Source organism: Bos mutus, chromosome 3 (genome assembly GCF_027580195.1).
Source record: "Bos mutus isolate GX-2022 chromosome 3, NWIPB_WYAK_1.1, whole genome shotgun sequence".
NCBI classification, from domain to species: Eukaryota; Metazoa; Chordata; class Mammalia; order Artiodactyla; family Bovidae; genus Bos; species Bos mutus.
In genome coordinates, this window is record NC_091619.1 from 22,524,927 (window position 1) to 22,538,749 (window position 13,823).

General features: G+C 40.1%; 1 protein-coding gene across 4 annotated transcripts in view; it reads left to right on the top strand.

The window, feature by feature from the left end:
• The window catches only part of WARS2 (tryptophanyl tRNA synthetase 2, mitochondrial), a 108,518-nt gene that overhangs the window by 65,602 nt on the left and 29,093 nt on the right, over positions 1 to 13,823 (top strand). For all 4 annotated transcript variants that reach the window (XR_011463618.1, XM_070367408.1, XM_070367407.1 and 1 more), the window contains exon 3: positions 11,337 to 11,417. Coding sequence is in view for 3 of the 4 variants with exons in the window: in XM_070367408.1 (XP_070223509.1) it covers positions 11,337 to 11,417 (81 nt within the window). In the remaining variant the exon portion in view is untranslated. The remainder of the gene's footprint in view (positions 1 to 11,336; positions 11,418 to 13,823) is intronic.

Sequence of the window (13,823 nt, forward strand, 5' to 3'; positions counted from 1 at the left end):
AATTTTCCTTTCCCACATAGCAGTATGTTTTTGTGATCTCATGTTAATTTTTTATATTTGGCTAGAGTGCCATTATACAAATATGCCACCTTTTATTTAGATATCACCCTGTTGACAAACCTTTAATGTTTTCATTTCATGTATTCATTTAACAAATATTTATTGAATACTTACCGTGTCCCAGATCCTGTGTCAGATACTCATATCAATGAAGAAAAGAGACAAAAATCTTTGCCACCATGGAAGTTATATTGTATTGGGATGACACAACATAAATAATGACTATAGTAAATAAACCAAACACAGTGTATTAGAAGGTGATAGGTTATATAGAAAAAGGCTAAGGGGGATTGGGAGTGATGTTGAGGGAAACACAGGTTGTTATTTTAGACAGCATGGCTGGGTAAGCCCCCTTGATAAGATAATATTACAGCAAAGACTTAATGTGAAGGGTTAGTGAGGTGAGTATGTGGGGAAAAAGAATTGCTATCAGGGAAGAGTCAGTGCAAAGCCCCTAAGTGGGGAGTGTGTCTGGTATATTCAGGAAACACAAGGAGGTCAGCAAGGCTGGAGAAGGGGGAGCAAAGAGGGTACGGAGGAGGATTGGAATCTAGACATTATAGGGTTAAGTAGGAAGAGATGATCATGATAGACCATGGTAAGGACCATACAATTCACTCATTTAAAGTGTACAGTGAAATGACTTTTAGTGTTCACAGAGTTGTGCATCCATCACCACAGTCAAATTTAGAACATTTTCATCACTCCATAATGAAACCCAGTACCCATTAGCAATCACTTCCTTTGCTCCTCTCCCCTCTCCATAGCAATCTCTAATTCCCTTTGTTTTCTATGAGTTTGCCTGTTTTGAACATTTCATACAAGTGCATTTTGTGATTGGCTTCTTTCATTTAGCATCGTGTTTAAGGTTTGTCTATTTGGTAATATTTATCAGTACTTCATTTGTTTTTATTGTTGAGTAATATTCCATTGTATGGATATACCACATTTTGTTTATTCATTCATTAGTCAGTGAATTCATTACTCGTATTTGGGTTGTTTCCACTTTTCCAGGGAGTGTCCTGGTGGCTCAGAGGTAAAAATCCACCTGCCAATGCAGGAGATATGGGTTTGATCCCCGGGTTGGGAAGATCCCCTGGAGAAGGAAACGGCAACCCGGTGTTCCTGCCTGGAAAATCCCAGGCAGAGGAGCCTGGGAGGCTACAGTCTTGGGGTTTCAAAAGAGTAGGTAGCAGAAGAACATGCATGCACTTTTCCAGATATTTCCCACGTGAAAAATGCTACTCAGAAAATTTCTGTAAAGTTTTTTATAGTTGTATGTTTTAGTTATCTTGGTATAGATCTAGGAATGAGATTGCTGGGTGATACGGTAACTCTATATTTAACATTTTGGGGAACTGTTAAAAGTGTTTGGAAAGTGGCTACACTACTTGGTATGAGAGTTCTACCAGCAATGTACAAAGGGTTCCTGACTTAGGATTGTTCAACTTACAGTTTTTCAACTTTACAATGGTACAAAAGCAATAAGTACTGTAGCAGAAATGGTACTTTGAATTTTGAGTTTTGATTTTTTTCCCCCCAGGCTAGCAACTCTCATGATGCTGGGCGTCAGCAGCAAGCTACAGCTTCCAGGCAGCCCCATCATCACGGGGGTAGACAACTGACACACTTAGGATTCTGTACCTATACAACCATTCTGTTCTTCACTTTCAGTACAGTATTCAATAAATTACATGAAACATTCAACATGGTATTATAAAATAGATTTTGTCCTAGATAATTTTGCCCAAATATAGCTAATGGAAATGTTCTGAGCATGTTTGAGGTAGGCTAGACTAAGCTATGATGTTCTATCTGTTAGCTGTATTAAATACATTTTCAACTTAGGATATTTTCAACTCGATGGATTTATCAGGAAGTAACCCCACTGTAAGTTGAAGAAGATCTGTAAAGGAGTCCAAATTCTTCATTTCTTCAAACATTTTTGTTGTCAGTCTTTTTTTTTTTTAACTATCCTAATGAGTGTAGGGTGATAGCTCAATGTGTTATTTTTTTCTCAGCGTGGTTTTGATTTGCATTCTCCTAAAACGAAGTTCATGGCATCTGGTCCCATCACTTCATGGGAAATAGATGGGGAAACAGTGGAAACAGTGTCAGACTTTATTTTTGGGGGCTCCAAAATCACTGCAGATGGTGACTGCAACCATGAAATTAAAAGACGCTTACTCCGTGGAAGGAAAGCTATGACCAACCTAGATAGCATATTCAAAAGCAGAGACATTACTTTGCCAACAAAGGTCCGTCTAGTCAAGGCTATGGTTTTTCCAGTGTCATGTATGGATGTGAAAGTTGGACTGTGAAGAAAGCTGAGTGCTGAAGAATTGATGCTTTTGAACTGTGGTGTTGGAGAAGACTCTTGAGAATCCCTTGGACTGCAAGGAGACCCAACCAGTCCATTCTGAAGGAGATCAGCCCTGGGTGTTCTTTGGAAGGAATGATGCTAAAGCTGAAAGAAACTCCAGTACTTTGGCCACCTCATGCGAAGAGTTGACTCATTGGAAAAGACTGATGCTGGGAGGGATTGGGGGCAGGAGGAGAAGGGGACGACAGAGGATGAGATGGCTGGATGGCATCACCGACTTGATGGACATAAGTTTGAGTGAACTCTGGGAGTTGGTGATGGACAGGGAGGCCTGGCGAGCTGCAATTCATGGGGTCACAAAGAGTTGAACACGACTGAGCGACTGAATTGAACTGAATAGACTAATGATGTTGAAGAGTTTTTCATGTGCCTATTAGTCATTTGTGTATCTTCTTTGAAGAAGTGTCTTTTCAAATCCTTTGCCCATTTTACATTGGATTATCTGTCTTTTCATTGTTAAAGGATGAGTTTTTTATGTAGTCTGGATACAACTTTCTTATCAGACATGATTTGGAGGTAACTTCTTCTGTTTGTAAATTGTCTTTTACTTTCTTGATGTTTCCTTTGAGACAGAACATTTTAAAACGTTGATGAAGACCAGTTTATCTTGGTTTTTTTCTTTTGGTATTTGTGCTGTTGGAGTCATGGACTAGCAAATCACTGATTAACACAAGGTCAAATAGGAAAATTTACTCCTATTTTTTTTTCCAAGCAGTTTATACTTTTGGCTGTTACACTGAGGTCCCTGATCCATCTTGAGTTAATTTTTATGTATGGTGAGAAGTAGGGGCCCAGCATCGTTCTTTTGCATGTAGATATGTGTCTATACATATTCAGTTGTCCTAGCATTATTTGTTGAAGAGACTATTCTTTCTGAACTCTCACTTCTTTTCCATTGGTCTATCAGTTCAGTTCAGTTCAGTCGCTCAGTCGTGTCCGACTCTTTGCAACTTCATGGACTGCAGCATGCCAGGCCTCCGTGTCCATCGCCAATTCCTGGAGTCCACTCTAACTCGTGTCCATCGAGTCGGTGACGCCATCCAACCATCTCATCCTCTGTCATCCCCTTCTCCTCCTGCCCCCAGTCTTTCCCAGCATCAGGATCTTTTCCAATGAGTCAGTTCTTCGCATCAGGTGGCTGAAGTATTAGAGTTTCAGCTTCAGCATCAGTCCTTCCAATGAATGCTCAGGACTGGTTTCCTTTAGGATGGACTGGTTGGATCTCCTTGCTGTCCAAGGGACTCTCGAGTCTTCTCCAACACCATAGTTCAAAAGCATCAATTCTTCAGCGCTCAGCTTTCCTTATAGTCCAACTCTCACATCCATACATGACTACTGGAAAAACTATAGCTTTGACTAGACGGACCTTTGTTGGCAAAGTAATGTCTCTGCTGTTCAATATGCTGTCTAGGTTGGTCATAGTTTTTCTTACAAGGAGCAAGCGTCTTTTAATTTCATGGCTGCAGTCACCGTCTGCACTGATGTTCTATCTTTATACCAGTACTACATTTTCTAAATTTGTATAGTACTACATTGATTGATTTTGGGGTGTTAAAGCAAGCTTGCATTTCTGGAATAAATCCCACTTAATTATGTTGTGTAATGCTTTATGTATGTTGCTGGATTTAATTTGCTAGTGTTTTGTTGAGGGCTTTTGCATCTGTATTCATGTCATTGGTCTGTAGTTTATTTTGTTATGATGCCTTTGCCTGGTTTTGGTTTTAATGTAATACAGGCCTCCTAGAATGAGTAAGGAAGTGTGCCCTCTTCTTTTATATTTTTGGAAGAGATTGTGAAGAATTGGTATTAATTTTTTAAATGTTTGTAGGAATTCACTAGTGAAATCTGCTCTCTACCCACCGCCGAGGGTTCATTTTGTTGTTGCTGTGTCTGCTTATTGACTTTTCTGCAGCAAATCTGTAAAGTCCATCTTCACAGTCCTGTGTGGTCACTACAGCCTCTGCCGGGTTAGCTTCATGTTCAGGTAAAGATTGAGCTTGTTGTTTTTTAGTCATGTCCAACTTGTTGTGACTCCATGGACTGTAGCCTGCCAGGCTCCTCTGTCATGGGACTTCCCAGGATGGAGTGGGTTGCCATTTCCTTCTCCAGGGGATCTTCCCAACCCAGGGAATAAACCTGTGTCTCCTTCATTGACAGGCAGATTCTTTACCACTGAGCCCACCAATGATTGAGCAGAAATGTCTAAATGTTTTGATCCTATATTTCAACCCTTTGCTGAGGGGCTTACACAAGGCCTCAAGATGAGCCAGAGGTAAGAGATTGGGGTTTTCTCACTTTTTTCCTGGGCATGTGCACAGCCTTGCCAGAGGCCCAGGAACATGTCAGATCTTTTCAAAGCCTTCCATAAGCATATCATTTGCCAGCTTTTCTCCATAAGATTTTTTAGCCAGCATTTTGTTTTTCTCCTCCTGGTATCAGCCCCTCAGGCAGCAGTAATATTAAGTCATTGCTGGTGATTATTTCTGAAACATGTCCTAAGGAGAGGACTTCTCCGACTGAGTGAACTCTAAATCAGGTCTAATAATCACCAACCCTGCAAATGAGGGGCTTTTCCCCATTTTCCAAGTGGGCAGCTGTCAGGTTGAGTAGTGACAATTCTCTAGGGTTGAGTCTTTATGAGGAGCTCCAGACCTCAGCTTTCCCTACCACGGGCTGCTAGGCTGCTGTTTTCATGGCCACACAGACACGGGGAGAGACTGATGGGGATCAGGCAAGTTAAAATGCCACCAGGCTCTCTGTTCTTACTGAGACTGTAAAGTTTTTCTTAATTATTCTTCAGATGATTGCAAGCCTTTGGTTAATTTTCTAGAGTTTTATAAAAGTTGACTTTGACAGTTTTTGCTTGTGTTCTCATTGTTTTTATGGAGGAGCAGATTTTCAGAGGTTGTTACTCTGTTGTTTCAGCAGTCCCTCTACCTTTTCTAAGCACCAGAAAAGTTTTCATTTTATTTTATTCAAGACCAAGTGTAGTTAGATTTACAAGCCTTTTGCCTATTTTCACAAGCTGAACATACCCATGTGCAGGTTACATGGGTAATTTGTATTGATCTTTATTCCCCTTTCCATTTACTAACCATCCCTTTCCCAAGATAACCTGTTTTTAAATTGAATATAATTTAGTACATACTCTTTTACATCTGGCTTCTTTCATTCAACATTATGTTTATGAGATTCATTCATGTTGTTAAATGTAATTTAGTCTTCCCCATTGCTGTAGTAGTCCCTTGAGTGAGTATACCACAATATATGCATTCTGTGTAAGTGGACATTTGGATTACTTACAATATAGGGCTATTACAGTACATTCTTGCACGTATATTTTTGTGAACATATGTAAACATTTCTGTTAAGGTATAGAAATGGAATACCTGGGTCATATGTTATATGAATGCTGAGTATTAGTGGATACAGTCAGAATTCAAAGGCGGTGGGACAATGTTTACATTCCCACAGCACGGTATAAAGGGCTTCCTTGGTGACTCAGATGGTAAAGCATATGCCTGCAATGGAGGAGACCAGGCTTCAATCCCTGGGTCCGAAAGATTCCTTGAAGAAGGGAATGGCAACCCACTCCAGTATTCTGCCTGGAGAGTCCCATGGACTGAGGAGCCTGGCAGGCTACAATCCATGGGGTTGCAAAGAGTCGAACATAACTGAGCGACTTTCACTTCAAGTCAGCACAGTATAATAGTTCTGTTTACTCAATATCCTGACCGTACTTGGTAGTATTTTGGGGTTTTCAGCTTAATCATTCTGGTGAGTGTGTAGTGGTATCACTAATTTGCACTTAGAACATTTGGTCGGTTTTCATAAGGTTATACTGCTTTTTTCTTATCAATTTGTAAGCGTCCTTTACATATTCTGTATACCAATGTATTCTGTTTGCAAACATCTCTTCCCACTCTGTGACTTGCCTTTTTTCCCTCTTTTTGAAAAATAATTTTTATTTACTTATTTATTATTTTTATTTATTTATCTTATTTTTGGCTGTGCTGGGTCTTCACTGCTGCATGTGGGCTTTCTCTAGTTGCAGCGAGTGGGCACTGCTCTTCCTTGCAGTGTGCTGGCTTCTCACTGCAGTGGCTTCTCTTGTTGCATGTCCCCTGCATTGACAGGTTGATTCCTAACCACTGGACCACCAGGGAAGTCCCTTTTTTCCTCTTTAATGGTTCAGCAGACTTCGGCATCAGGTGAAGAAGGACAGGGAGTGATCCCTGAGAGATGGGAGACAACGGCTCCAATTTACTGCCTGAAAAGAATTCCCAAGCAAAGCACACAGTGTGAAAGTATTAGTTGCTCAGTTGTGTCTGACTCTTTGCAACCCCATGGACTGAAGCCTGCCAGGCTCCTCTGTCCATGGAATTCTCCAGGCAAGAATACTGGACTGGGTTGCCATTTTCTTCTCCAGGGGATCTTCCTAACCCAGTGATCAAACCTGAGTCTCCTGCGTTGTAAAGGCAGAATCTTTACTATCTGAGCCACCAGGGAAGTCCCTTTTTATAGTGGTGTTTGATAAAAATATGTTATTAGTTTTAATGTAGTTTCAATTATCAAGATTTTTGCTGTTTAGTGCTTTTCAGATCCTATTAAAAATTCTTACTGATCAAAGGAAATTAAAGATGCAATCAACTGGGTTTTTTTCCTACAAATTTTTTTAAATGTTTAGGCAAAAAATTTTAGCCAACCCTGAAGAATACCAGTGTTTCCTCATGAGTGTATTTTAAAGATGATTGTCCTCTTTCATTCACAAAAGCACCAGCAGAGAATCAAGTCTTATACAGCTCTATTCCAGAATAGTTTTTTTTCCTTCCTATCAAGCCCAGCAATTCCATTGAGTATATTTCTTAGCCCATTTGTTTGTAATCCCCCTGTCTTCTGTTTTCAGAGATAAAGGAGCCCATTAGAGTTGAAGTTCTCTCACTTTCTGCTCTCTACTGTTATCCCACAAAATAGATCCTCATCTGTATTTATTTCTCTTCCTCATGTTTCAGTGGAAGATGTAGGTTTATCCCACCTTTAAAAAAAAAAAACAAAATTTTTGTTCTCAGTCCCTACCACTTACCTTTGTTTCTATCCTCCTTAAACAAGAAATGTCTTACACACGAGATAAAATTGCGTGGAACTAAATACACCCGCACAATGAGTGCATGTAGTACTGGTGAAATCTCAATAGGGTGGACAGATTGTATCAAATTCTGTTTCCTGGTTATGAGGTTGTACTGTATTTATGCAAGGTGTTGCCTTTGGGGGAAACTGAGTGAAGGGTATACTGGATCTCTCAGTAGTATTATTTCTTACAACTATAAGTAAATCTATAATTATCTCAGCTTAAAAAGTTAAAAGATTCTTTCTGAAATTTCTATAATTGTAATGACTGAATCGCAAGCTGAAATCAAGATTGCTGGGAGAAATAACAACCTCAGATATGCAGATAACACCACCCTAATGACAGAAAATGAAGAGGAACTAAAGAGCCTCTTGATGAGGTGAAAGAGGAGACTAAAAAAACTGGTTTGAAACTCAACATTCAAAAAACTAAGATCATGGCATATGGTGCCATCATTTCATGGCAAATAGAAGGAGAAAAAGTAAAAGCAGTGACAGATTTTATTTTCTTGGGCTCCAAAATCACTGTTGATGGTGACTGCAGCCATTAAGTTAAAAGATGCCAGCTTCTTGAAAGAAAAGCTATGACAAACCTAGACAGTGTATTAAAAAGCAGACATCACTTTGCTAACAAAGGTCTGTATAGTCAAAGCTGTGGTTTTTCCAGCAGTCATGTAAGGACATGGGAGTTGGACCATAAAGAAGGCTGAGCGCCAAAGAATTGATGCTTTAGAATTGTGGTGCTAGAGAAGACTCTTGAGAGTCACTTGGACTGCAAGGAGATCAAACAAGTCAATCCTGAAGGAATTCAACTCTGAATATTCATTGGAAGGACTCATGCTGAAACTGAAGCTCCAATACTTTGGCCACCTGATGCAAAAAGCTGACTCATTGGAAAAGACCCTGATGCTGGGAAAGATTGAGGGCAGGAGGAGAAGAGGGTGACAGAGGATGAGGTGGTTAGATAGCATCACTGAACCAATGGACATGAATTTGAGCAAACTTCTGGAGATGGTAAACGACAGGAAAGCCTGGTGTGCTGCAGTCCATGGGGTCACAAAGAGTCAGAGACCACTTAGTGACTGAACAAGAACAGCAATCATTTATTGAGTGCTTACTGTATGCTAGGCACTCTACCAAGCACCGTCAGGTGGACACTGTTGTTAATCTCATTGTATACATGATAAAACTGAGGCACAGAGAGGTTAAGTCATTTATACAGGGCTACCCATCTCATGAATGGCAGAATTAGCATTCAGAAACCATGGCCTAACCTCAGAGACAGAACTCTTACGAACTCTGCTCTATTTCCTTTTTTTTCTTGTTCCATACTTAATGGATACTACTTTGACATTTCATATTTTCACAGGTGTTTGCCATACATTTTGTTTAGTTACTCTTTTTTAAATTAATTTTTACTGGCATATAGTTGCCTTACATATACACTATTGATACTATATACAAAATCAATAACAAACTGTGTAGCATACTGTGCAGCACAAGGAACTCTACTTAATGCTTTACTTGTACATCTGTCTTTATATGCTGCCTCCTAGTCACATTTCAACCACCGCTTTATAGTTCAGCATTCATCCCAGTCACTCCCCTGAAATTGCTTTTGGCCGGATTACCAAGGGATTCTTTTTGGTCCCAACCATTCTTTCTGCAGCCTTTGTTACTGTTCAACAGATACATTCAACAGATATTTACTGAGCACCTATAGTGTGCCAGACTCTTGTTTTACAGCAGTGGACAGGGTAGGCAAAATGACTGTAACTGCAGAATACATGTCTTTACTTGTTAAGATTAAGAGGTCAGAAATCTTAAATCACTGCTGACTTGTTTGTGGATGGTCAACAGACCACTTTATTGTTCCGTGTTTTTGCTTTTCTGTGGCTGAAACAGGTTATATTTTTATTTTGTTTGTGATTTCACAACATAAGTCAGAATGTACTATATTTAACACCATTTTCATTTTCTCCAGATAGAAATCTGATCACTTCCAAGCAGTAGCCATGAATATGAATAAATTAAGAGAGCCAAATCCTGAAGTATAGTACCCTTCTGATGTACTTATTAATGATAAATTATGAAAATTATTTGCCTTTGACCAAAAAGTGTTACTGTTTTTCTATATAAGAATAATTGAATTTTATGCCACATTATTTGGAAACACCAGGAAGATCTCTGCAGAATATTCAATAGGTCTCATTCCGTATATCCAAATATAAAGCTACTCCAAGGAAAATACTTGACTTTATAGAGACTTCACGGTAGCTGTTTGCATATCAAAAGCTGAGCTCTTGAGCCCTAGTTGAAGGAAAGGGATCATCTTGTCTCTTTCCACATGTTCATGGTTATTTTCTGTGTTTTTATTCTTTCCTAATTCAGTAAAGAAAAAAAAAATCTCTCCTAGTTTTTCATGTCAAAAAACAGCTCTTATTTTATTAGTTCAAGTGGGAATGTTTTTTGCTGGTGACTGGAAGCGACTATAATCCTCTTGCTTCCAGCCAGGGTTCCTGTTTCTGTCTGATAGCTGTTTGTTTACAGCAGCAGTTAGCAATTTGCATGGACAGTGCTGTCAAAGTCACTGCCCTCAATGAACCCCAAATGCCTCTTGGAAGAAAGATGACAGATTCAGCCCAGCAACTTGCAAAACTTTAAAAGTGATTCCTTGTCAAACATGTGAAAAACAACTCTTCCCTCTCCATGACTTGAGGGGAAAAAAAAAGAGAAACTATCTTATGCCAGATGGCGATTCCTTGCTAGTAAAATAGGCCTGGGCTGATTCAGCTTCATTCCTTTATGTTCCATTTGCAAAACCCACAAAGAACACATTTGGGGCCACTTTCCAGAGCTGGCAACCATCTCTGCTTTTTAAGGAAATCAGATGGGCACACACACACAAAGCCACAATGGATGAAGGGCTCAGAATCCCCAGGGTCCTGAAACGGGATGCATAGGCCTTAAATTCTCGGTGACCAGTTAGAACCTGGCCCAGACCCAAGAATCATCCCAATTGTTGCCAGATTTGGTGACTTGATTTAATTTGGTTAAAACAGAAACAAATTGGGAGAAGGTTATGTTTTCTTGTTGATTAAACCTCTTCTTAAAAAAAAAAAAGGAAAAAATAGAAACTATAAAAACACGCTTTCAGATGATAAATTGACTCTTAAATTTCAAACTACTGTGGGTCTAAAGGACTCAGTCTTTAATTTTCAGTCCAGTACCTTTTTTTGCCATGAAAGATATTACAGCTGCTTTCATATATTTAGAGGATTGGACCAGTGTGTATGCGTGTTTGTGTGTGTGCATGGGTGTATCTTCTCTTTGGCTTTTATTTTTCTTACATATAATTGACTTATTATATTAGTTTCAGGTATATAGCATAGTGGTTCCATATTTTTATAGATTACACCCTGTACAAAGTTATTATAAAATCCTGACTAGATCCCCTGTGCTGAAATAGATGGCTCAGGACATAATGAAGTCCCCTCAATGAAGATGCTGAAGCAATGTCTGGTTAGCTGCTGGCTAGGGATGTTGTGAAGAAGATTGAAATACTATACTAGTAATGGTATTGGGTAGTTTTTAAGATGTCTTCTGCATCTAAAATTCTATGCATTATGAATTAACTCCCTTGATTTTTTAAATTACCATGATCTGGGATATTTTAGTCAAGGTAATACCTATTGTCCATTTCGTTTTGCCTTATATGCAAGATGATATTGACCACCTTTGTTAATGTTCTATTTTATTTCTTCAGGTGTCTGAGCACACACAATTAAGTTGGATCCTTACCTGCATGGTCAGATTACCTCGATTACAACATTTACACCACTGGAAGGTAAATGCCATTGATCTGATTAATAAACAGAAAGAAGTTCAGTCCCCACTGCAGCTGTTTTTCCCCTCTCTGTTTATTTTTGTGTTAGGCTCTGGGAATCCTGAGTTTTCTGGCTTGCTATGCACTAGTGGCTAGCAAGACCAGTATCTTTAACCTCATCGCCTCAGGGTATGAAAGAGAAAATAGAAGGATTCTCCAAGATTCTTTCGAACTAAAAAACTAGTTACAAATATCCAGCTTATTCATTATTTGATTTTATCTATGCATGGTCAGTCCTTAGTGACTGTTAGTTAGACTTGGTAAGACTTTGAATGTGCCACATTCTAACTAACAAACAATCACCATTTCTGGATTACTAGACCCTGAGGTTACCTCCACCAGAATTAACTGGCTGTTAAGGCCTGAAAGTTATCATTGTGGGGAGAAGAGACTACATATTTTATTCCATATTTAAACAAATTGAGTCTAAGCAACAATTCAAACTCACAGAAAAATTAAGTCTGTTCTTTTTCTAAGAAGTTCAACTGAGAAATATAAATTGGGTAATTCATAGTATTCCCATGTAATTTTGCAATTGGATCACACCTGAAGGTATGTAGCCCTCCAGGACATCAACACTAATTTTAGTTTCAAGCTTCTTTGTAGCATATTTTCAGGGCCACTGATTTCCTTAAAAGCTTGTTCAGAAGGCTGCACATACACTACAGAGAGAAACAGAGCTTTAAACTGGCAGTACCTGAATAAGGCATACTGGTGGTGCTGTAGAATCATTACCTGCCAGGAGTTAGAAACAAAATTGATAATGTTCTCTATCATATGTTGGTTTGTGGCAAGACTTTCCCATTTTATCATAATATGGTAATGCTAAACTGAACACTGAAATACTTTTCAGTTTGGTTCAGTTTAGTCGCTTACTCGTGTCCGACTGTGACCCCATAAATCACAGCACACAAGGCCTCCCTGTCCATCACCAACTCCTGGAGTTCACTCAGACTCACATCCATCGAGTCAGTGATGCCATCCAGCCATCTCATCCTCTGTCGTCCCCTTCTCCTCCTGCCCCCAATCCCTCCCAGCATCAGAGTCTTTTCCAATGAGTCAACTTTTCACATGAGGTGGCCAAATACTGGAGTTTCAGCTATAGCATCATTCCTTTCAAAGAAATCCCAGGGCTGATCTCCTTCAGAATGGACTGGTTGGATCTCCTTGCAGCCCAAGGGACTCTCAAGAGTCTTCTCCAAAAGAACTGATTTAATGGGAAATGCTCCCACTTTAAAATAGTGTCTAAGGATCTCCTGGTAACACGTTGCCAGTGTTACCAGGCAACGTGAATAAGCCTTCCACTAGTCTGTGATTTCTTATTTGTGGGGAAAATATGAATTTCAAAGCTAGTCTTATCCTGGAGCTTGGAAACTGCCTTTGAGGGTCATTCTTTGATTAACAAATACTGATGATGCCTTCTGCTAATCTCATAGCACGCTAAGTACTGGAGATATCATAGTCGCCAAGATGGATGGATGCAGCACCTTTCATGAGGTTTGTAGTCTATTTTGGAACAGATTCCCAGGTGGCACTAGTGACAAAGAACCTGCCTGTCAGTGCAGGAGCCTTAAGAGATGTGGGTTCGATCCCTTTGTCAGGAAGATCCCCAGGAGGAGAACATGACGATCCACTCTGGTCTTCTTGCCTGGAGAATCCCATGGAGAGAAAAGCCTGGCAGGCTGCAGTCCATAGTGTTATACAAAGTTGGACACGACTGATGTGACTTAGCATGCATGCACAGTTAAACAAAAAATCAGAGGGAAGGCGCCAAGATGGCGGAGGAGTAGGACGGGGAAAACACTTTCTCCCCTACAAATTCATCAAAAGAGCATTTAAACGCCGAGTAAATTCCACGAAACAACTTCTGAATGCCGGCAGAGGACATCAGGCACCCAGAAAAGCAACCCAACTCCTCGAAAGGAGGTAGGAAAAAATATTAAAGACAATAAAAGAGACAAAGAGGGAGGGACGGAGTTCCGTCCCGGGAAGGGAGTCTTAAAAAGAGAGAAGTTTCCAAACACCAGGAAACCTTCTCACTGCCGAATCCGTGCCGAGCTTTGGAAGCACAGAGGACAACATAACAGGGAAAAAATAAATAAACAATTAAAACTCGAGATTGCGAGCCCTACGGTAACTCCTCCAGCGGAGAAGCAGCGCAGACGCCTGCATCCGCCATTAGCAAGCGGGGCTGGGCAGGGAGGCGAGCGGGCGCGGGCTGCATCGCTGAGAGTAAGAATCTGGCCCGAATACCCTGAGCGCTATCTGAGCGAAATAATTTGGGCTAGCAAACCAGACTGTGGGATATCTACCATGCGAAAAGCCAGCCCTAACCTAAGACACCGCCAGCCCACGTACAGAACAAAG